The sequence below is a fragment of the Nothoprocta perdicaria genome, unplaced genomic scaffold (genome assembly GCF_003342845.1).
Source record: "Nothoprocta perdicaria isolate Ctin4 unplaced genomic scaffold, notPer1 scaffold_370, whole genome shotgun sequence".
Classification (NCBI taxonomy): Eukaryota; Metazoa; Chordata; class Aves; order Tinamiformes; family Tinamidae; genus Nothoprocta; species Nothoprocta perdicaria.
In genome coordinates this window covers 124,285-149,473 of record NW_020455611.1, presented here as the reverse complement: position 1 = coordinate 149,473, position 25,189 = coordinate 124,285, and the positions used below count along the sequence as shown (strand labels likewise).

General features: G+C 45.5%; 1 protein-coding gene across 1 annotated transcript in view; it reads left to right on the top strand.

Annotated features, from left to right (window-relative positions):
* The first annotated feature begins 9,521 nt into the window (after nt 1-9,521).
* Nucleotides 9,522-25,189, top strand: part of CHRDL1 (chordin like 1) — a 33,776-nt gene continuing 18,108 nt past the window's right edge. The window contains exons 1-3 of the mRNA XM_026044543.1: nt 9,522-9,625; nt 11,604-11,716; nt 14,905-14,998. Of these exons, the coding sequence (XP_025900328.1) occupies nt 9,529-9,625; nt 11,604-11,716; nt 14,905-14,998 (304 nt within the window). The 5' untranslated portion in view covers nt 9,522-9,528. The remainder of the gene's footprint in view (nt 9,626-11,603; nt 11,717-14,904; nt 14,999-25,189) is intronic.

Genomic DNA, 25,189 nt, shown 5'->3' with positions numbered 1-25,189 from the left:
ACTTGCAGAGCTCTGTGAAGGGGCACAGGAGCGGGGTTGCTGAGGGAGCTGCAAGTCTCCGCTGAAGACTTGTCTGGGCAGAATGCACTGCTCAGGAGCTGCTTTGGCTGCATGTCCCTTAGCCACCACTCTGTATTCCTCACTTGCCCAACTCTACAGGGCAAAACAAGGAACAGAATGGTTATAGTACATAAAAAATGCTCCTTCTGGAGAGTTATTTGAAGCAACACCGAGCGAGAGGCGAAAGGAAGGACAAAAAACGTTTAAGTCAGCGGGGAGTCCCAAGCCCCCGGAGCCGACGTGCGCTGTCAGCTGGCGGCCCCAGCTCGCAGCAGGCCGGGCCACGGCATGTGCAGAGCTCCCCAGGGTGCCCAGACGTGCCAGGGCCCCCAGCCCTCCGGCCGACCCCCCGAGCGGCGTAGGGATCACACGTGGATCGCAGGGATCACACACGGATCGCACGGAGCACGCGGGAGCGGCGCCTCGCCGGAGCCCTCCCCTCTCCCACAGGCCGTTGGAGGCGAGAGCGAAGAGAAGAGCGTCTCCCCGGCCCGGCGAAGCGGAGCGGGGAGGATCCGTCTGATTGTATCTGTGACCCTGGCAACTCTTCACAAGCAGAGACAGCTGAGTCACTAATATTTAGAAAAATAACATAATTGACTATATTCAGCCCTGCAGAGGATCCCTGCTGGGTATTCACAGTTCAACATTAGCAACTCAGTCATTTCTGGCAGCTTTTGTGAAGAGCTGCCAGGGCTGGAGATTCAATTAGATGACCTCCGACAATCCCATTTCCACTGCAAATATCTTTAAAAGCAATACATTAAATCCCCAATAAATATAGTGAAATTGGAGGAGACAACCCTTCCTACCTCATTGAACGTCCCAAATCACCGCCCAGACCCAGTTAGCTGCCTTGCAGGGTGCTGTGCAGGCACGGGCTCCATTCCCACCACTGCTTAATGGCTCCTCAAATCTGAAACCATGACAGTGTCACTGTTGGATGCAGATTAGGACATAAAATGATGTTGAAAAGCTAAAACTGTTTGCAAGCATCTTTCCTTCCAATAAGCAGAGTGACTAGCTTCTCACTAGCACTTTCTTACCCTCAGACAGCTTTTTTTCCCCCCACTATTAGCCTTTGAATTGCTTTGGGGTAAAAGGCATTAAGACACATTTCTAGATCCAGTGTTTTACATCTCCCATTACAACACACTGCCGTTATGTTCTACATTAACTTAGAATATTTACTTTCTGCTCAGTAATCTATGATAAAAGTGATTAACGTACCGGTAAGGCAACTAGAAAGGGGATTTTAAAATTCTGTTTTACACGTAGGGTTTTATGAGACGCCCTAGAGTAAAACACCCAACATGGACAATATTTGTTAGCACTATCATAATGAAATCAGCTAACACCTCAATTACACCTTGTAATTGCTTCTCATAACGTGTAAGACATTTCTAATTCAGCTTTTAAACACCCCAGTTGTATAAGTGCCTGTCTGACTCCTCAGACTACAAGACTTCATTTCAGCCAACATATTCTGTCCTGGTAAGTTTGTTCTTAGTGCACCCTTTTGGGGTTTTTTTTGCCTTTTGTAGCCTAAATAATGTTGAAAAGCTACTAACCCTGCACCTTTCCTGCACACAGCACCGTTTGAGGAAATAGAAAGAAACAGAGCAGTGTTGGGTTCTCAAAATGTCTCTCCAGAGAGGAGCTTAACAAAACAGTATTTTAAATAACATATCCCATTGTGTGAGTTACAATACAAGATGAATTCAACAGGACAGAACTATAACAGGAGAAGAGCTATTAAGAAATGATTATCCAGAGAACCACAAACCAACATTTTCACACATGGCATTATAATTATTCTTTGTGCCTGCTGCAAAGTAGTGTAAGAGGGTGGTTACAGACAGGAAACTTTCTTTACATACAGTGTAAATTGGGGTATGGAACAGAGACACTGCATGGAGCTGAGTCCTGATTTTTTTCCTGCATGTTCCCTGCTGAGCAGCGCCACAATTAATCAAGCTTTCTAGGTTTTAGTTAATTGCTGGACCCCAATAAATTGGTTTGTACTGGCATTGGTCCAGGCCTGATAATTTCACAGCCTTGAGTTTGGAAACTGCTGCATGTTCACACACGAACCTTGCGAGCCAGCAGCTGGGGTAAAAAGAATAAAGGAAACTCTCGTTGTTAAGCTTCCAGGAATACTTAAAAAGCCAGTCCACTAACACAGTGTCTTCACTGTTTGTTTATTTTCTCCATGTGCTTTATACTGATTTTTTAATGATGAAGGGAAATCCCCCCTTCCCTTTTTCTAAGCTTTCTCTGTAGCCAATTGTTCTCCACAAGCCATTTCCAGCTCTCCTGGTGCCTTGGAAATTTCCACTGTTCCCATCCCTGGCGAACGCTCAGGGTGCCTTTGGAGAAAGCACAGGTATTTCTGCCCTCTTCCTGCCACCTCAAGCAAAGCTGGTGACTGGCTATAGGACAACAGTGACAAGTGGCAGGAGGTTCTGGCCTGCCAGGTGGTCACCTTGGCTGAGCCAGCCCGGGGCTCAGCTGGTGCTGGGGCCACAGCAGGTCCGCAGCATGAGGCCCAGTGAGGAGCACATCCATGTGCCAGGGACACTGCAAGCAAGCCGGGTGTAAGGGCTGCAGCTGCTCACTCACTTTTGAAGGACTTTGTGTCCCCAAGTTTGGCACATGCCACTTCACTGATGGCTTTCAGGAGTGCTTGACACCAGCACAAGGACTGCACTGCAGCCAAGGTGCTACGCGGCCCCGCGGCTCTGTCCCTGCATGGCCAAGGAGGGATTAGCGGCTAAGCAGGGTCTTAGGAAAGATCTGAGTTGTGAGTGGTTCAGCCTGGCTGAGCCTGGAGCCTGAACCAGGGGGCCGGGATGCCATGCCGAGATGCTGCCGCAGTCACCAAGATGCTACGGCATGTTAGCAACTATTAGGTAGAGCAGTAACTGTGTGTTGTGTGGCCTTCACCGAAAAATAGTCTCTGTATGAGAGTTACCACTTAGGGTGTTTGAAATGTGGATTTGGACTTGATACCTTGAGTAAAAAAAAAGATATTTTTAGTTTGCTGTGGCATCAGCTAAGGTTTCACAGCTCTGTTTTCAAATGCCTAAATGATTTTAGGTCTCCAACATCCCTTGCTTTAATTCAATATATTAACATATTCATAATAGTATTCTATATATTAATAATCTTTAATGCAAGATTAAATAATGAAAAAGAGGGGTGAGAAGGTAAAAGGAAAGACGGGAGGACATTCTGGACAGTTACAAAGATTAGCCCTTTTGCAAATTCCTTGTAGTTTGTGCACTTTCCTTGGGCTCTTTTGAAAGTTCTAGCAATAACTGCTTTGACACATCTGGGTGAGGACAGTTAAATTCTGATTATTGCTTCAACAGCTGGACATGGACGTTGTGACAAATACCACTGAAGGGTATTTTACGTGCAGCTCCTGATTATAGAAAATCTTGATTCCTTCAAATTGTCCTGCTGACTGACATTGCAGGTAAGGGGGAGAACTACAAGATCCCAGTTACAGCTGCACAGACACGACTGTTGTGACTGGAATCTTACCAATATCTGGATTAGATTAGATTAGATTAGATTAGATAATACAGGCAACTTCAGATGGGTGTTTTGCAATCAATAGGAAACTTCCAATTGTCCAACAACGTTGTTGTTTTCTGACACACTCTGCAGAGATCGCAGATTCATTAAGCCTCTGTGCTCAGTGCTAGATAAGTAGTTAATTACTTGTGTGTGAGGAGTGAGCCCCCACTCCAGATGAAGTCAGTGCTATAAAATGAACAAGAGGGTGGAGAATGTCATGACCATCCTATGCCATAATCACAAAATCACGCACATCCCGAGCCCTTTCTGCTTAACAGAGTATGAGAAGGCTGCTTGATGAACATCCAGACTCAATTCCCAGTGTGGTGGTTCCAAGGCTGATCCAAACCACAAAAAGTAATTTAGAGATTATTATCAAACCCTGGGAAATATCTTTAGCATTTTAAGATATATTTTCCAAAGCACTCAACTGAAGTTATAAGAACGCAGAAAGAAACTAAGGAACTCATTAGTTTAAAGATTTCTCTCACACTTCTTCAGAAGCCAAAATTTGACCATAGATAATAACTTTCTCTGAAAAGCAACGGTGGAAAAAGCAATGCAGGGAGGTAAACGGAAATTGTGTCATGTGCCTAACATCTCTCCAAACTGGATGTCTAACCCAATTAAGATGACTCCACATGGCGCAGAAATGTGTGAGCCTTTGCACGACTCCCCGTGCAGGAGATAAGAGAGGCTCCCTCAGCTCTACCAGCTCCCCATGGGACAGTGTGTGATGACCAGCGCAGCCCGGGCTGGCCATCCGATCTAGGACCAGATCCAGGCCACCTGCCTAGGTGGTCACCACTTTGCCCATCCAGGGAGCTCCAGCCTGCACTGGAGGGAAAGGCTCTTTCAATCTCTGCCAATCCTCTGCCACCTAGATCTGCCAACGAGCAGGTAAATGGCTCCATTTTATACATATTTATGTTCAGCAAAGGTCTCACACCTGAACTAATCTCTTCTGAGGCTGCCAGACACCATCATCTTTGGAAAGAGCCTTACAGAGTGCAGCAGCAAGTGCTGGCATCTCGGCAGGCTTCACACGGCGCTCTTCAGGCCAAATAAGGAATTTGTCTTTAAAGAATCTCTCTGCAAAAGAATTCAGGTCAAGAAGTCTATAGAAAACATTTCATTCCTCATTACTACTGCTCTGACTATGCACACAGAGCACTGCTCAAAGAATTACAATGGTGTTGTCCCTATTTACACAAACGGGACTTTGTATCTGAGAAGGAAGCCGTGAGGAACGTGGTGGAGATGAAGAGTGATACAGGAGGGCGGACATGGTGGGCAGGTGATCCTGGAGGGCACACAGGAACCCAGGCTCTGCCCAGGGCCAGGCAGCACCTACCCAAACCATGCCGGGGCTACGACCCTGACGCTCCAGCTGGCTGCAGGGAGCCCTGAATCGCAGGGATTTGCCACCCTGTTTCTTCTCGAGAGACCTGCAACTTCTGCGCTGGATTTGCAGCAATACTGAGGGAAACCATTACTCACATTCCTTACAATGCTCAGAGTCCCGAGGCAGTTTTGCAAATCCCACCACACGTGTGTTCCCTTGGCTGCTGCAGTCTCGGTGGAGAGCATCTAAACAGTGACATTAGCACCAGAACAAACCCTTGTGGATTAGGTCCCAGTGCGGAGAAGCCCTTATCCAACTGTAGTAATATGGGAATTAGGGAAGAGAAAAGCATGCTGCAACATGGACAGGACATACAATGCTGCTTTTTCTCTAATTAAAAGTCATTTTAATGATGTTACTAGGGGTATTTGAGTATCTCACTCTCTCCTCAGCAGTATGATACCCTATCAATTTAGCCTCCTCTAAGGTTGTCCGGATGCCTTGGGATTTGATTCCACTGAAAAACTGCCCCATACGGAGCCACCAGCACAACTCCAGCTCCCTACAAGGCCAATGGGACAGAAGTGCAGAACTTCACTTATAATTCCTGCACTAAATCCAAGAAACTTCTCTGATAATGCAAGCCATTTTAAATTCATAGCCGTCGGGATGTACAACGCACAACATGCCTTGCTGGACTGTTCCAATAAAATCTGCCATCCTTTCGCAATGTCATCTTTGTTTCTCCTGACTTCACTTACCTTCATGTTACACTCTTCACTCCTGCATTGCCTGGGGGCATCTGCACCCCCTATTCTGGGGTAAGATGAAGATACCTGAAGTGACACTGGGGTAGGAGGCACTAGTGCCCCCATATCCCAGACAGCCGAGGCACCTTGCAGGGTAGAGACCCTGGCTTTGGCTGGGCTCTGCCGAGTGCTCCAGGGTTGTCTCGGTCACAGGTCCAGTCCCTACATGGTTCATCTCCCAGGCTGTGCCCATGAAGCTCACCCGCCAGGTGAGCACGTAAAGCAAGAGCCTCCCTGCAGCCTGGAAGGCTGCATGGACACGTTCTGCTCTCCCGGAGCGTGGATCGGCCCATCCGCCCGCGCGTGCGCAGCCCACACCGCCGGCCCTCCCGTGGGCGGTACAGCCACATTTGTGCCTCCGAGTTACTGCTTCTGCATTTGCTCACCTCAGCTGCTCACGGTGGCTCCTCCAGAGCTGCCAGTCTGCAAAAGGAGCCACCACATCCATGACTGAGAGCTTCAAGGAATGTGTTTTCCTTAGGAACATGGATTATTGCCTGTGCACATCAAGCTCAAGGGTGCCAGTGTGACACAGCAGTAAGAGTGGAGCAGCGCTTTCAAAATGCTCTGTTCCAGAACATGCTTTCTTTCCCTTTTCCTTTTGAATAGGGAGAAAGCCATTCTTTGCTACACACAGCCCGGCTCACTCATCAAGTCAGAGCAGAAAACACTTAGCAAGTCATCTCCCCAACCCCGATGTTGGCACAATGTGATTTCATCCCCTCTGCCTGCTCAGCATTTCATCCAGCCCAGTTAAAATGGCAGGAATGAGGGTTCTGTTTCCTTCCCAGCTTTCCGCTAACATCCACCAAGCCCTGGAGGTGTGTGACCTCCCAGCAGCACTCCCCAAACACCCTGCTCCCAAAGCCGGGGAAATAGGTCGTAATTTGTTTCTCCACATGATGTCCTTTCCTACCTCACCCTTTTTCTCAGATCATTTGTCAAGGGTTCACCCGATCTCTTCTTATTAGTTACAGGGGCTACAACAAGACGGAACAGGAATGTTTGACCAAGCATATAATGTCATGAGTCATGGGTTTAATTTAGTCCCTCCAGAATCTCAATGTGACCTTGAAACCCCTGGCACAACAGAGCGGGGCCGGGTGTCGGCGCAGGGCGCCCCACGCAGCGCCGCGGCCCCGCGGGGGCCCCCGCGCCCCACGAGCCCCATCGCGGGGGGGGGCCACGAGACGTGTCCGCGTGGGGGCAGCTCCCCGCGGGGCCGGGCGGGGCGGGCGCGGGCAGGGCAGGGGGGCGGCGCGGAGCTGCCCCGGGCCCCGCAGGCTCCTCCCCGGCCCCGGCAGTGCCGGCGCGGTGCCCGGCAGCGCGGAGGGGCGCGGGGCGGGCGGACACGGGCGCACGCAGCGCCGCGTCCCCAGCAGCGCGCGGCAGGTGCCCCGGTGCGCGCGGCGGCGGCCGGCGAGCCCCGAAGGCGGCCGCAGGGGATGGCAACGTGAGCGCGGGCACGGAGCGGATCTGCGGGCGCCGAGCTCCCGCCGGGCAGGTGAGTGGCCTCCCCGCGCTCCGGTCCCCCCGCGCGGGTCCCGGTGCGGGGCAGCGCGGGGCTGCGTGCGGCGGGCACAGCGAGCCCCGCTCCGCGCCGCCGCCCCGCGCAGGGCGCGCCGACAACCAACAGGTTAATCCAGAGCGAGGTGCTTCAGATGCAGGGATATTTTTAGGACGGTGCCCTTTGGGGAAACGAAGGGAGTGTGCTAATAGTGCAAAGTATGTGTTGATATTTGGAGTAACAACAATGCAGAAATTAAAGGGAATTAAGAAAGACATCAAAAGTCCCGTGCGCGCGGTTAACTCCTGCGGCTCCCTCCCCGCGCCGCCGCGGTGCGAGCTCCAAACACTCCTTCCTTTGGAAGACATTTAGTATGGCCGGATTTCTGAGCTCTTCCTAACCGACCGGCAAGCAGGTAAAGAGCTGCACAAAGGATTATTGTGCTCCGCTTATAAATAATATTTGTTTAGGCAGCCCCCAGAAAGGCTGAACCCATTCGCATTTCTGCCAGTGCCGGGGATGTGCTACTGTTGTTTGCAGCGCGGGCACAAGGTTCTCGTGTTAAACAATTCTTAAAAGTTTGTTTGGCTTGCAAGTGGCCTGTCTGATTTGAAGATGTTGAAAGGAAAACATGACTTCAGCTTTTCTTGTGAGGTTGGAGTATTATTCTCTGCTTCCAAAGTAAATTCCAAAATCGTATTTTGTTGCTGCACAGGGAGGGTGCTTTCTGAGCAGCTTGTGCGTGTGGATGCTCTGGGCTCAGCGCGTGTTATTCCGAGCAAGCCTGCTGAGCATGGGGGCTCGGTCGGCCGTGGACAAGGTCCTTTTGGGATGGATGTGCTTTGGGAGCGCTGAGGGCAGAGGCCCTTGCCGGCAGGAAAGGCACCCCAGGGAGATGCAGCGAGGCTCCCTCTCCCAGGTCCCACAGGATTGTCCTGCTAAGGGATGGGCTATAAAAGGCCTGGGCAACTTGCAGCAATTTCTTTATGGTTTGAATAACAATTCAGTTAGTTTTTCTAAACAGTCCATGTGCTAGTTAATTCTACATGTACGTGTGTAACAAGCACTGCTGTTTGGTGTATCAGTCAACTGAAACTTCTGTACGGTGCTGCTATTAAGTTGAACTCTGAGGAGGTCACATTAGTTTACAAAGCAGATTGTTTATTTTTCCGATAGTAAATCTCTTTTTCACTTTCAGAAACTCCTTGTGAATCCCCTTGCAGGCTGTTCAAATCAAAACCAGCCCTTTCCAATCCTGTAAATTTGGGGGAAGTGTATTTGGGGAAGATAATACTTTTGCAATGATCTCTGATGAACAGTAAAGAGCCTTCATATTTCTTAATTTAGAATCTTATGCCGGCTATTAAAAATAAATGAATTTTGCTTTAGTTAATTATTCTCTCACTTTAGAGTTTTTTCATTATAAAATAATTCATCTTTAGAAAAGCCAGAAAAAAACATAAGCAGAATGGTGCTTGCAGCAAGCACAACACTGTCTCAGACTATGATACATCAGGATGCTCCACGTGCGAGGTTAGGGTAGTAAAGAAGTACAAGAGTGAAGAGGGGGTGCCATTCCCGGTTTGTATTTTCTGATTTCAAGGCAACGAAAGGGTTAATGGTAGGAAAATTAATTACACGCAATGGCAGAACAATAGCCTTCGAGAGATGGGAGGTGAATTCAGTAGTGGTGGAAGCCCATTAGATTCAATGAGGAAGATTCGCATTGACTGCAGCCTGGCCAGCGTTTCTATTGCCGCTTTGTGGGGCTAATGCGCTGGGAATAGCACTGATAATTTTATGTTACACGTTACAACTGACACCTGTGTTTCCTTACGTACATCTAAAAGAGCCGTTCTCCAAGAATATCAAAGTATTTTTCTCAATTAAGAGAACTTTACAGGCTCAGCTTGCTTCCCACCTGCTGAGGAGCAAGATAAGGGCTTTTAGCGTGCAGAGTCTATGTTTCAGCTTTCAAGAATGGGAATGAGGTCTCTTTTCCAAGTATGAAATGATCTAAAGCTAAAGCTGTTTCTGTTGAATGAATGTATCTGATGCAGAGATTTTTTGGTTTGGGCAGTTTCGGGATTCTGTGTGCTAGCTGAAATTGAGTCAGAGAACTTAAGTGTCTTACGGCTCCTAGTTTAAGTTTTGTCTTTTTCTTTTCAACAGCTCCCCATTCTCTACTTTGGAGGCTCCTTTTTTCACTTTTATTGCTAAAGATGAGAAGAAAGTGGAGATTGGAGAACTTTCACTTTATCTTTTTCACTGTGCTCTGTCTCCTTTTCCTAGACGGAGGTAAACTAGAACAAGTAAAACGTAAGTAACTTTCAAACCCTGCTGCCACATTCACTCGCATTTGGAGTTTTCCTTCCATTTAAGAAATCTGTTTTGGAAATGATCTTCAAACAAAGATGTTCCAAGCACTGGGGTGTATGGGATTGCACTGGGAGGCCGTTTGCAGCCTCCGTCTTGCTAATCCTTCGTTTAGGAGGAGCAGGTCACACCCACGATCGGGGTGCGTTTCCCTGAAGTCACGCGGGCTTCATTGCGACCCAGGGAACATAAGACATCAGCTGAAGAATCTGCTTAATTTCAAATGCTCCGAATCAGGAGAGTGCTTAAAGCCAATTTAGTGACCTCTATAAACATCTGACGGATTATCTGGATTTTGTCCCATGTGTAAGACTATTGTGCTGAGGTTTTCAGCTAGCATAAAGCTCTTCCAAGACTGCTCTGTGGTGTTCCAAAAACAACCTCATATGAACTGGATTAGATATATCCTTTGAGAAAATTAAAGGTCTAAGCACTGTCAAAAACTTGATGACATGCATTGAAAAGAACACAAACAGAGCAAAGGGAATATTTCTACAGAGCCTGTCATCCACAGGAGATGTTAACACATTTCAGAAAGCCTGGCAAGGAGGGATAACTACCCACAAAAGTCCGCAGGAGCTCTGCCTGCTGCAGCCTTGTCGGCAGCTATCTGGAAGGCTTTCCCACCTTTGCACGTGGGTCTTGGCTTTCCTGTTGCAGATCATGTTGCCTGAGCTTGAGAAATAGTTAAAAACTTCAGCTTGATGTCAGCAGCTTCTGCTTGTAAGCAGGTAGATGAAAAAGAAAAAAAAAAAAGAAAAAAGAAAGAAAAAAAGAAAGAAAAAAGAAAGAAAAAAGGAGGGGGTGAAGGTGCAGATACGGCCTTCTTACTCGCAAGCAAACACTGTGCAGGTCTCCCTGCTCAGAGAAAGCTGAGTGAGAAATCACCAGCCCGCACTTCAGCCAGCTGTTTTTCCAGACCCTGCATTTCACTTGTCAGACTGTTGTGCATAGTGAAAGCAGAGCACTTCACAGTTGCTACTAGCAATTCCTACCTCTTGCTACTTCCTTTTAGCCCAGGGAATGTTAAACAAGCTCCTTTCCTGGACTATCTCTTGGAAGAGGCAGTTTGCTATTCTGAAATACCATTTATACTGAGGATGGTGAATCAAGCTGAGCTCAGACATGGTTAAGATAGCAGCAAGTACTTCTGTCATGGACATTTTGCCCTAATAAAACCCTTTCTCTTGAAGAGATATGAGGTTCTAATGTGACATTATAATGTGACAGTGAGAGGCAGTAATGTCTGGAAGATAGATGGACTCCTGCAAAATTACATCTGAAAGAAGTGCTTAATGAAAAGCAAGATCTTAAATAATTTGGAAGCTGATGTACTGGGTTGATGTACCCAGCTGAAAGTGTTTTGAAATACTATGACAAGCTTTTATTTGATTGGATTGTTAAAATATGGTGATACTGAATATCAGTGTAAATGCCATGCACCCATCTGCCATTTGTAGTTCTGTCTGCTGTAGTGCTTGGGCTTTTCCCGAGTGGAGGCAGTTGGTTTGGCTTTGCAATGGACAGGTTTAGTTTCCTATGAACCTGTCTGAGTCATTGAAAGCTTTAATTTTGTGACCCAAACAGGATCTGAACCTACATCTTCCACAAGTGAAAGGCCCAACTCCGTCTATATGAAGCTCTTTGGTCAGCTGCTTCAGGAGCTGCATCTTTGGAGAAGATGGGAGGTCACTCTGTTTATTTTAGTTTGGGAAGTTAGAAATAACAGCATTACTGTTACAAAATAAGAGCATCCTAATTATTAAGTGTGATTCTCCAGGGAAAGCAAAAAAGTAATTCTTCACCAAATTTTGCCTCAAACATGGTCTACAGAGAAAGCTGCAGACATAAAACACAGCTATGGAAAGCATGGCAGGGGATCATTTCTTCACGGCTCTTTCAATTCTTCCCTGTTTTACAGATTCAGACACGTACTGTGTGTTTCAAGACAAGAAGTACCGTGTAGGGGAGAGATGGCACCCTTACCTGGAGCCCTACGGCCTTGTTTACTGCGTTAACTGCCTCTGCTCAGAGGTAGGACTCTCTGCTATTGCTCTTACAACTTCTGTCTCTTGTTAACTGGCTAGAAGCCTTTGACTCGTGTCTACCCCAAGGCAGAGCCCAGACTGGTTTGCTCCAGGGTTCTGCTTCATGCCGGGTTTCCCGTAGGTTGTAGGTAATAGAGGCAGGTGATCCTTGCCCAGGGAGAGCAGTAACAGATAAAGCTGATAGTGGCACAAATGCTTGCACAGGATGGACACAAAGGCTCCTTAGCCAGCCACAGGCTCTGCTCTAACAGGCAGAGGAATGGGGAAGGTTATGCAGTGCACCAGTTTGGTTGTGTTTTGATCTAAAGACAGTGCCTATAGCTTCCAAAAGGCATTTCCACACAGGGCATCTCCTGTCTTACTGTGCTGAAGGAGGAGAAATGGGTATCGCCACTTAGAGAAACCTCGGAGAGAGGAATGAGGCAATGAAAAATGAGACAAGGAGGGACACGGAGAGCAGCAGGACTTGGCAGGGACATGAAAGGATGGGCCCTTTTGCTGCCATTAGTTGATGCCTGATGCTAAGACACAGCAGTCACAGACCCCCTAAGCATGTCCTATGCAGCTTGGAGGGGACAGGAAAATGAGGGCAGAATTTGTCCCTTAGAGTACTTTAAAAATGACTAAACAATAAGGGATTTTAATCACTAACATATGAGACACTCCAGATGCTGAATTCTGCCTGCTGTATTTAATGTGAAAGAAAATCTTGGCTATTCTCCCCCTGCAAGTGTAAAATATTGGGCCCCTGTGCAGGATTTGCTCTGAGGGATCTGCTACTACTCTGTTGTGCAGAGATACACAAACAGTAGTCCCACAGCTTGGCTGCATCTCACATCTGTGCACAGAGCATCTGTAGGAGCATAAGAAGAGGAGCAGAGAAGCTTCCCTTTCGAGCTAACAGGAGCTTCCATTCCCATTGTTGATCTGTGTGTGAAAGCCTAAAGCTCGCTCAGAAACAGTGTGTGGTGAAACACTCATCAAACTGCTGGAAGGCTGTGCCGTGGGTGGGGATGAAACTGCTGGAAGCCCCACAGACGTGGACACAAGTCATTGCTCAATGGTTTTCAGGAAGATGCTGGGGAGTCTGGCGGGCTGGACAAGCACATGTATCCACCCCTGGAGAGCAGCACAGTGCCGTGCGGGCTGCCCCGTGCCCCGTGCACTGTGTCCCCACCATGGCAGGACGTAGGTTGTTCCTCTCCTGCTCACACGGACATGGAAGACCAGAGTGGCAGTGGAGGGCAGCGAGGGGAGCTAAGGTGGAAGCTCTGCTTGTTCCCCAGCTCTGGGCTCCACCTGTCACTCACGGTTTTACCTCTCGTGCAGCGATGGGGTAAGACGCAGCTAGGAGACACTGGGCAAGTGCAGGAGTGGGATTGTTGTGCTGCCTGGGAGGAAGCCCCAAGGGGCATCTGCAGCATCCAGTTCCAGCCTTTCTTTGAGCTTTGTCTGGGACAAGAGAAATGCCACCAGAGCACTGGTCTGCAGTGAGAACTCCAGATCAGCAGTAACTCTCAGTTGTTATTGATTTAAATAAATTAACGCTATATAAGGCATTAGGTAACATCCCATGGCCACAGGTACAGACCTTATTACATTACAGCATAAAGAAGGAAAACAGACTTTTCCACAGGCGGTGACCAAGAGAGCTGAATGTCACCCACTGTGACCTCCTGGCAGGACACCAGCTACAGTGCAGGACACCAGCTACCAGTGCAGAGGACGTGCACTGAGTCTGCACCAGCATCCTTACCCTTACCCTGCATACTTACCCTGCACAGAAAAGCAAACACATCCCCAGGGATGTGTTTGCCCTGGGATGTGTCAGCCCTGGGAGCAGCACGAGCTCTCTCGAGCCCCCTTATTCAGAACAGCCCAGTGCAGGTATCGGAAGCAGAGATGCTGACCAGGGATCTGACTCACTGGGGCATCTTGGAGCTTATGTCCCACTCGAGTCACCAGGACTCAGTTTCCCAAATTCCTCAGTGAACCTCAGCATGAGCCCTGTTAAGCACAAGCCCATGGCAGGACCAGTAAGGAAAAGGGGAGGGAGGCCCTGGTGCAAGAAGCCCTGGGCCCAAGGCCAGCAGAGTCACCAGCCTCCTCTGGGCTCTAGTGTTTAGAGGTGCCCTGTAGTCACTCTTGCCCAGCAAGTCACCAGCCCCTGCTCCATAAAATCCATATATTTCATTTCAGTCCTTATATCAGAAAGAGATGCCAATATTACTTTCAGAGCCCCTTTCAGAGATGCACAGACATAATCTGTGGCTAGTAGTAATCTGCCAACAGAGTGATTCTAGCCTCTAGTCAGCAAACATTTGAAAGACATTTAGGTGGCTAGAAAAGCTGACACAAAATCTGAGCCTGGAGCTCCCTGGAACCATCTCGGTGCTCCAGAGGGTGTAGGAAAATGAAGTGGCCTCATTTCTAACGCCACCCAAATGACAGTCAGAGCATAGGATCAGTGTCCATGCTGACAGATCTTTTTTGCTATAAACATGAACAACTCAGAACTAATTTAGGAGGACGAATTATAGATGGGAAATGGGAATCTGAAATGGATGGTCTTTTCTAGTTACAGACACTGGAGACTGAAAATTTCCTGTATTTTAATTATAAACAAAACTTAGATGTGGTCAGATAGAAGATTATATTAATGACATGAGTAATGAACACTATTCTCAAGACTTTCTCATATTTCTTAGAAAAATGGCTACTTCCCAACTGGTGTTCTTTGTGTACCAGGGAGCCCATCACAAGAAAACAAAAGACACTCCACAGTTTTCAGGAAAAAATACAGACACTATTGTCTCTTGCAGGCTTGAACTAACCCTCAGTAGGGTTACTATTCACTATCACTCTCTTAGCTCTGCTAAAGCAATTCTTCAACGTAAATCTGCTCTACAGAAAACAAAAATGAAGATTGTTGAAATCCATTTTTAAGCACTTCCTATCATTCTAATGGTTGTATGAGTTTATTGCAACCTTATGACCTGCAGTATAAATCCAGGGGCAGTGGAAGTAGGCTGTGCTTACTGCAGTGTGAGTGAAATCAGAATGTTGTTAAAGAAAAAAAAATGTTTTACAAATATCTTGCTGTAGAAGAGAGAGCACAGAAACCTGCAAGTTGGCCCATCCCATTAAAACACTTTTTTTTTGTTCCACCTGCAGAATGGAAACGTGCTGTGCAGCAGGATACGATGCCCAAGCCTACACTGTCCTTCTCCCGTGCACGTACCCCAGCTGTGCTGCCCCCGATGCCCAGGTAATTTATATTAATGACGCACGGCGCTTTCTGCAACAGCTCTTTACTGTGCTGAGTAGCAGCAATTGTGAAATGTCTGTGCTAGAAAACTGAGAAGTAAATGTCCTTCTGTACCCACACAGTTCAAGAGGGAGGCTTGTTCTAGAGTAAGATACAGTATTTTCTATGGAAGCTTCTTTTCAGAAAATCAGAAGCGTAGGTTTTGGGAGGGATCAACTAAGCTGCTAAGCCCAGACCCTTCCAAGCAGGCAGAAGGCAGCAGTTCATTCCCGGAGCACGAGGTGCATCCTCTCAACTCCACGCAATAAACACCCGGTCCCACAGCCCTCTGACAGTGCCTGCTTGGTGCTTTCCATAGGAGCAGGCTGAAATACATTGTTGCTTGCAATGGTTCTCTGTTAATACGTCATTTGGAATTGCTGTGGCAAATGCACACGTGTATGGTATCACTGTGCAAGCAGCCTGGTAACATTTGCCTTCTACGTCTCGTACCCAGGCATAGCTTCATAATTACTAGGCACTGCTGTAAATCACAGAAGCAGTGCTGTGGAAGTTTATGACTATATAAATCCAATTGGATACTGTATAGTAAATTTCTCCAGACTGTACATTTATTATATGCTCATTATTAAGAACCAGTGTATGAATGCGACTGGGCAGGATCTTTCATGAGGCTGTTCCAACATTCCTGACATGGCCTAATGGCTGCTACATCTGACTGGGGCTTTTCCCTAAATGTCTCTCTTAGTGGCACCCCTCATTTCCATGTATAAAAGGTTATTCATGCAGCATTATGGAAAGGGGTTTATTTGACTCAGTCCAGAGAGAGTGTCATTGTCTAAGGAAAACAGCTGTTTCCTGACCCTAACCTGTGAGCAGAGGGTGGAGGGACCCGTTAGCTGCTCAGCAGGGAGAAGAGCAGCCCTGTTGCTCTCACTGCAGTGTAGCTGGAACCCACTGACCAATTTTTGGTAGGATTCATCAATCCAGATATTGCTGTTTGCATCTGCAGAGATGAATCCCTGCTGTTTTGGACACAGACACCTGTGTTGTTGATGTCTATAGCTGAGGGAGAGGAGTCCCATCCTTCCCGCAGCGTGTTCCTGCCTCGTCCCAGAGTACGAAGAGCACATGTATTATGTATACCATAAGATAGTAACAGCTGGTTGTAACAGAATGACAGTTATCATCGAAGGGATGTGGCAGCTTCCCAAACTTACATGATTAATTCCTGCTCATCAGGGTTTCCTCCAAGACATTTCCTAGGGCTTTGTCTTTTCTATCTTGTATAGTAAACAGTGCTACTTTGCATAAACCTCTGTATATTCAAGGAAAGCAACCTGATTCAATTCACAGATAAAAATGCATCATAATTACTGTCACTGTATCTTAATAGCTTTCTGATCACAAGGCATCTCTCTGGTGACTGTTGAGGAAGCCCAGGCAAAAAGCTTGTGCTAGATACTTACTTTTTTTGACAGCTAAAGCTAAAAAAGAGAGATCCCATTCTTGTATGTAACTGGCATTTGGGACAGGAAGTCCCAAGGAAGTGGGTTTTTTTTTTTTTTAATATCTTTGTTCAGTATTTAGTACATAATCATAAATGCTTCTAGACTGATTGTATCTGATTGAAGTGCTTTTTGGTAGTGAACTCTGGCTTCTCTCAGTACGTCTGGCTGTGAGTGTGCTGACACCAATGGAGAACCTAAAGCCTTCTGCAGTATCCTAGGGAGAGAAAGGGCCCCAGTAAACTCTCCAATATCTCTTATCAAATAAAGTTCTTGTTATTCAGAGAGTCTTCAGCAAGCATTATATACTGTGTTTTTAAACTAACAAGTCCTGAAAAATATCAGCATGAGCCTTTCCTGAATTGTGATCCATTTACTTCCCTTCACTCCTCCTCAAATCCAGCTGTGGCCTATCTGCCACATATGATGGGCTGTTAAACTGCTGAAGAATGAGTTGGGTATTAGAAAATATGAGTAAGAATGCCCCTAAGCTATATTTTTTTCCCTAATTGAATCTGTGATTCACATATAGATCTGTGCCAATGTTAGGCAAATCACAAGAACCTCCTGTGATTTCCATGGTTATTTGTATTCTGCTTCCTGCAGTGATTACAGACCTTGTATTTGGATGCTCTGTGTTCAGTGCTGATGTTCATGCCTGACCTGGACAGGATCTCCATCATTACTCTTGCACATCCCATTCCACTTTTCTGTTTCCATGTGTCTGACATACAATGTATTTTGTGCAGCATCCCAGGATACACAGGAATTTCACCTCTCAGGTTCCTCAGGTTGTTTTTTAGTGGAAGATGCTTAAGCTCTGGCCATTATCCATAGATATGAATCACTCTCATAAATGCTCATTAGTCTGAAACAGTACATTTGTCCTGGTTCCCCAGGTGCTTTTCAGCAATGAGCGGTGCTAGTCGCAGTGACCTCTGGCTCTTCCTCCTGACTTTCTGCAGGCCTTGTAGAATGTAACTGCCCAAGTAAGTGCCTCCTTATTTAATGAAGCAGGGGTGATGCCAGGAGGCAGCAACTTTCATTGGAAACTGAACTTCATAACCACCTAAGTGCAGGAGCCGTTGAAGGGATTCCTTTGAGAAAAGTTGGCATTGCTCCCCCCTTGGAATTAATGTCTCCCGCATCCGTGGTGACATTGGTCTTGCTGGCACAAAGAAATGTAGTGTTTGTATTCTGTCCCCCTGGCACCAGCCACCATGAATCCTAAATACTTGTCAGATCTATATTATGAAGTGTCTTCCACTTTTTGCCAGTGGTTTGTCCTACCAGCTTCTACCGGATTCATTGCTAGTTTCTTCATAGCTTGTTGAAACTTGAAACTTATTTTTCATAGTTTGGGCAAAATCCAGACCTTGCATGCTCCACTGAACTAAATATTCCTGTGAAAATTATTTTGCTTTATTATCTCAATTAAGATTCTTATAATCACACACAAGACCAACAAAACTAGCTCCTCATCTCATTGGGACTCTTTCTGCCCTTCTTGGTGAGCCCCAGCTGGATGTCAGATGCTCTGGTGCCCCTTCTGGCAGTCTGTGCTCAGATATGCTAAGCTGGGCGAAGAGTTATCACCTGAGCTGGAACTAGAACCTCACACTGCAGCACAGCCTCGGAGCTGGAACTGCCTTCTCCCACCTCAGGATACTCCAGGCAGCCCTAGGCAGAGATGATCTATAGAGTGAGGGAATAATTCACTGCCCTTCTTAGAGCTGGATTAGCTCAGGTGCTGCCAAGAGGACTTCAGACCTGCTACCTCCTGTCATGAAAATAAGTTTAATATACAATTTCTTAAAGCATCTTTATGGCACTATATGGACAGTGCTTTTACAAACAGAACACTTATGCTGAACTGTACAGATGCTACACTGATTGTCACTGGAAGCACGTGGAACTCTTTTTTAAGAACTGAATTTTTGAATACACTGCGGAATATATAAATACAAGATGGAGCAAGCTTGCACCAGAAATAAAGATGCACAGTGCAGGATTTAGACAGGGTTTCCATACTGCATTTCCTGGTTTGATTTCTCAGTGGATTAGACTGCAAGCTGATGTATGAATCAGCCCATCTGGGTCCAGTATTTTTTAAGCTTGCTGCCATGACTGAACATACTTGCTTCCATGAACATTCATGATTAATAGCATATTTATGTCTAGGCTTCTACAGTACTATGATTTTTCAGTCTATATTGAAACCAAACTACTTTCTGATGTAATTTTCATTGTTCCTTAGATATTGAAATAACAGCAAAATGCTGAGTGGTACATATAGAAACACTTTAATATTGTTTTTCATAGAACATTGTCTATAGTTTCGGAAGCAGCAGGATTATCTGTCAGATAATATAAAAACAGTCAGACCCCTGGAAATCTTGACCCCTTAAAACCTTAATGCATGTTTCTGTATGAACTGATCATCCAGAGAATAATACCTATTTTCCTTATCCGAGGAATACCTCTCTGAAATCCATAACCACCTTGCTAGCGAGTCCTACTAGGATTGCTCTCCTGACACTAAGGAATAGACAACTGGCAGTTGAATAAGAGAATATTGACAGAATTAGGAGTTTGGAGCTATAGGCACATCTCACTTTCTGGAAAACCTGGCCACATTCTCAGCATTCTGGCCCTTTGTGACATGGTTGGCATCAGCCTCATTTCATGGAAGAAATGGTGCATGCTCAGCTCCCCTCCAATGTCCATCACTATCTTATCTTGTTGCTATCTGTCCAATATGCATCAAGGAAATATGTACCTGCACATGTGGAGGGCAGGATTAGAAGGTCAAGTCTTCGGATTGATGTGATGTCTTGCTTAGAATTTTTCCAAGGCAACTGTTTCATCAGAGCTTCAAAGATATCCCAGATAGGATTCAAAATGTACTAAAACTTCTTTCAATTTGCTTCCTTGGCTAGGAGAGTGATTGACAGATTCATATAATGCTTCAATCTTACACTAGGAATTAAAACAGAGCAACCTAGAAAGTATTTTATAACTACTTCAGAGTTTTGCCCCTTTTTTAATGCCACTATAAAAAAAAACACAGGAAATCAAGCTGCAGAAAATATATTAAAATAATGTGAAGAGCCTGTCTTTAGCCCTAGAAAGCTAAAAAAAAACCCTACAACCAACAACCTTCTGAGTGTTTAAACTAAAACTACATCTTTGGCTCGAATCTGTAAGAAGTTCATACTGCCTAGACAAGGTGCTACTAGCTCCTTCAAGCAGTGAGTTTCATCTACTTTCTACCATCTGATTGTATTAAAGACTAGTCGTGCTTAACTCTGCTTAACTTACATTGCAGTTTTTGGAGCTTAACCTTGTTCTTGAAGTTATTTTAAATGTAAGGAATTTTGTGCCCTAGTATCATTGACACCTGCATCTCTGCGAGGCACATATGGATTTTGTTTAGGACTTGTGTTTGCAGTTTTTGGACAGCACAGTTTTTCAATCCAAATTGATCATCAGCCTCAGCCACTACTTTTAAAAACAATACAGCTGAACTGTTTTTGTTGGTTTTTTTAAGGGACCTTCACACATCATTGATGTTTCTTTAAATCAGAGGTTTATAAGAAGCTTGTGATGCAGGGACTGAGGGAAAGGCCAAGTGCAGAGGAACTCAGGACTGATCCTCAGTCTACGGCAGTCCATCAGCAAATTTCTATTAGTTTTGATATAAGCCTTCTATGAAAACAGATGCAGTTATTAAATGTGATATAGACCCTTCTCAAGAAATGCTAAATAATATGGTAAAAATATGAGCCAGAAGGTGAAAGAGGAAACTGCCTTTACACTGTCACACACAGAGTAGGTGTTTAGGCCAGATTCCAAACCTATTTCATTCAATGAACATTAGATCAGACCTTGAGTTGACACATTCATGCCACATTCATGCTGCCAGCACCAAAGCCCTCCAGGGAAAAAGAACCACACTGGCAGCAGGAGGAAATGCAGCTTCCTAGCTCTGTGCTCCTTTGCACCAGCCCTTCCGGAGCACGAGATCAGCACTAGCTGCATCTCTGCGTACAAAGGGAGTCCACGGCTATCCCTGTGCTGTGCTTTCACTGCAGGAAAACAGGAAAATGTTCTGTGTAATATAAAAGTATTGCTATTCGTGAATGAAATGCAGTACATAAACACAGATGACTATTATTTATGTGATCCTTTTCCCATATGAGCATGAGGATTATTTTGGAAATTATATATATACACATATACACACACACATATATACAGTACACTTTAGTTTGAACACAAAGTATCAGGGTTAGTCCAATCAACAGAGTTGTTCGAGATTTATTCAACATAACTAAGATCAAAATCTGGCTGACTGGTGCTCTCTTTGCAAGCTCTATAATCTCTTTCTATAGGACGCCTCCTTCACCTCTTTAAGTTTCAGGCTGCTCTGTTTTGAACTTGTAAGGATCAGATTATCAACACATATTTATTCCTCCATTCCAAATATCTGTCCATACTGAGTAGCTGTTTCTTATATATAATAACCATCTTCTATTAGTTTAGGTGTAGTAGAAGGGAGAGCCCAAGAAAAAGAGGATTTCTGTCTGGCAGCAGGACTCTGTCTTTTACTTGGAGCATCACTAGCACTTAGATGCTTTCCAGGGTTGGGGAGCGCTCTGGCTGACCCTCGTGCACGCAGACACGAAGGCAGGAGGGGTCAAAGGACTGTCAAAGTCAGAGCCCCACTCCTCAGATGACAGGAGGCTGGTTCAGATAGTGTTAATCAGAGCAGCTGCAGGACTGCTCCTACCTAAACAAGGTTATCCCTCTGTCAAAAGGCTGTTCCAAGAAACAGGAAGAGACACACATCTTTTTAGAGCTGGAGAGAAGAGTTTAGCGCAGGTCACCGTGCAAATGCAATTCAAGGCAATGGATTTACTGTAATGCTCTGCACCAGGAACTCCTGGTGTCCAAAGCAGACATTTATGGGTCAGTCCAATGTCCTGAGTGCCTGGCAAAAAAAGACAGGGACAGTTCTAGCTCCACTTTCAGATGAAGGAAGGAAACCAGAGCAGGAGGCATTCTTCCTACTCTACACACATTGGCCTAGGACAGAGTTGTTGCTGTTAATGCTATTAATGCAGTATTCAGTACTCAGTATTAATGACAGTAGTCAGGCTGGCTAATTTGGGGAACCTCTGTCCCATACACAAAGTGAAATCCAGTCTGAGACAGATGCTTGTACTGTGTGCCTGATAGCCTGTTTCACATTAAAGACATATCAATGGTAAAGGAATAAATAGCACTTTTTGCACTATGGTAGATCTTTGGCAACTGTAACTTGCAAGCTGGGAGCAGTCAGAGAGAGCTATGGAGGTAACAAGGCACTTAACATAAAGCAAAGTTCTGGCGTCTCATCTGCAACTCTGCTCCCTGCACTTTATGCTTCCAGCTCCTGGCATGAATTGCACTCGGTGCAAATTAGCTTTTTACTCTCCATTGCTGCCAACACATTTATTTCAGCCCACTTTGTAAGCTGCAATTCTACCTGCAGGATTTTACCCAGAAATGTAACTTCCTGTACATAAATAAAATATCCCATTACTGTTATTCTACATCACTACAGTTTATATTTGAGCCCTTCTAAGAGTATCCTTCTCAGTGAAATGTGAAGGCTACTGTATTAGCCTTTAACTTTGTTATGAAAAACAGCAGGACACAGACTTGACAGGCAAGATTCATCCCTGTATATCTCTGGAGACTTCTGTGTGAGTTACCCTAGAGGTGATTTTGGCTGCGGGGAAAAGCCCTTGATGCTGTGAAGGAGGAGAGCTTCAATCAAGGAGAGCTAGGGGGATGTGCAACTCTAGCCAGACAACAGGTTTTCCAAACACAGATCTGAGGGCATCAAAGTGCTGCCCACTGTCTAGGACACTGTATGTATCTAAGCAGGTTCTGGTTTCATATAATTTTCAATAGGCAAAACATGAATACCAGGGGAAGGTCTCTCATCATTTAGTTATGCTCCTCTTTGCCATGAGACATGCTCATGATCTGCATGTTTGCAAGACCTGCGTTTTATTCCAATTAAGATTCTTCAAAACTGCTCTTTATATACTGCTTCAGATGAGGATTGTCCTTCAGTTTAACATGCCAAATGTAAAATTCCCCCAAATACCAATTAAAACCCCTGAATTTAAACTGCCAAGGCAAGCATTATGGTCTCACATAATGCTACATTGGTGTACTTGGGATATCCCGATTTCCATACAGAAGGAGCATGTTAGGAGACCCGTTAGTTGGTACCCAAATACAGCCTTCTGCAACAGGATACAACCTTGAGAGCTTTGAAGAGATAGTTCCAACAACCTGGCTCTCCCGGTTGTGTCCTGGAAGCAGGGAAGATCGCTGGGGTACAGGGGCTGTGCAGGACAGAGGCCAGCGCAGCGGTGCCTCTGGCTGCTAGCGGGGTGCAGTGCTCACCTGGCCAAGAGGCTCCCAGACCCAGGTCTCATCCCTGAGGTCTGTGCATGCCTATGCTCTGGGGAGCTTCAGCAAACATGTTCCACAAAGTCCTCTCTGGATTCAAATTCATAATCTATCACTTGTCTCCTGAGAAAAGACCAGCAAGGCTATCTGCAGCACAGCTCCCAGTATGGTAAGCTTATTAAGACATGAAGCCTCGTGATTCATTTCATATTGTTTAGCACTTGCTTGTTTTTATAAGAGTGGTTCATAAACCAGACAACTGCAAAACCCAAGCCAGGCTGAGTGCCTCGTGTTTCTGCTTGATGTTAAAAGCCCATCTTTTACAGTAAATGACACTAGGTGACTCTGAATGCTGCAGTTTAAAAATAGTTCCTAAGTCAGCAAGCCAAGAGTCTGTAAGATTTTTTAAGTGATCTTTGCCAGATGTTCTGATACTAAAATAAGCAATAGTGAGAGTGGTGAGAGTGTTAAGGAAAGTACAAACATGAACAGACAGAGTATTGTACAAGAAAGTATCTGGAGAGAGATACAATAAAATAGACTGGTGCTGTGCAGGGTCCTAACAGACTGTACCAAGAGGGGAGCAGAAGCACAAATGTCACCTACGCACCTTCCTTGTACAACCTCAGCTTCAGGGGGATGCTCTGCTACCACTTCAGTCCACTGCTGAAGTAATAGATCAGTAAAATCAGTAATAATCAGTAAAACTCAGCACAGTGACTTGGAGAAAGCCAGTATGTTTGGTCTCATTGCCCACAGCGGCTAAAGCTGCTGTGATGGATTTTCTTGTTTGAAGGTTCATCTAATGGACAACAACTTGCTGACTAGCACACTATGATTGCCCCCTGATCCTGAGGCTATTTTGCCAGACTGGGAGCTTTTGCACTTGAGCAACCTGACTTCATCCTAAGGGATCCACTTTAGTCTAGATCCTGAAGCCTTTCCTTATACAGGTCACTCTTCCATGAAGTTCTCCCCCAAAGCTGGTTTGTCCTTAGCTAGTTACTGTTTCCCCCTCTCTGCACAGAAATACTTTTGCAGGAGTTACCACTGTTTCAGACACAAGCATCTGCCAGTGGAATTTCTCTCAGCTGTTCAAGGGATTAGTTGCAGATAACTCCTGCTTTTCTGTTCCATATCCAAGTAAGGGTAAAGCATCTCAGGAACAAGGTTTTATAAGAATCCAGGAAGGAATACAGTTATAAACAGAAGAAGCTGAATGATGGTGTTTGTGAAACTGACTGTGATACATGAGCTCAGCATCAGTGGCATCCTGGAAGCCCCAGAAACCATGGAGCCCTAGGCTCTTCAGAGCCTTGGACCATGGAAACCTTTAGTCCTTGACAAACCATCAGGAACCAAGCAGGTTTCCATGAAAAAATGGTGGGAAAATCTGAGGAAACGCCACTGAGCCAAAAAAATTGCCATAAAACACCTATTTATTAAATCCAAATCTAACACTGTTTTGTCAGAAACTACCAGGAAAGTACGAGCACAGCACCTGCTGCCACTTCGCTCTGAGTTAGCATCCCCTCATGGTCAGCTTTTTGCCATACTATTTCTTTGCACTCTCTGTCAAAGAGAATAAGTATCCAGTTCGTGGAATGAGTGAAATATAGAAACATGCAATTCTCTTTCAGGAGAAGTTTCATATCAGGTTGTACTGTAGATCTCAACTGATATGAATCTTGCTCCTAGGACAAGCTTCCATTCACACATCCTAAGCAAAGAGAATTACAGTACAAACCTAGACTGAATCCAGAAGGGAATCTTTCTCTCGACTTCATTAAGGCCAGGATTTACCTATCATATAGTAAAAATCAGTGAAAAAAAGATGCCTAGTAGACTAGTGGTGGGCAAAATTCCACGTTTGGAAGAGAAGAAGGCTTGGATACAGCAATTCAATTATAGTAGCCATAGTCTCCAATGGATCTTAAAGATCATTTGAAACTAAACACGTTTTTGATACAGTTGTCTTTTTTTGTCTGTTGGTAAAAGCTGGAAGATTCCTTCATCCATGTTCAATCTTTAAAGCTACTTCCAGTATAAGTTCAAATCCCAAGTAAGTCGCATGCTAAGCTGAGGTTGCACATCTTAGCCCCTTGGCACTACCTAAGGCTACTGTCAGTGATAAACCAGTGCTATTGCTAATTCATGGTCTTATCTTGATCCTCCTAAAATCACAGGAAATGTAAGTAAGCATCGCTGATCA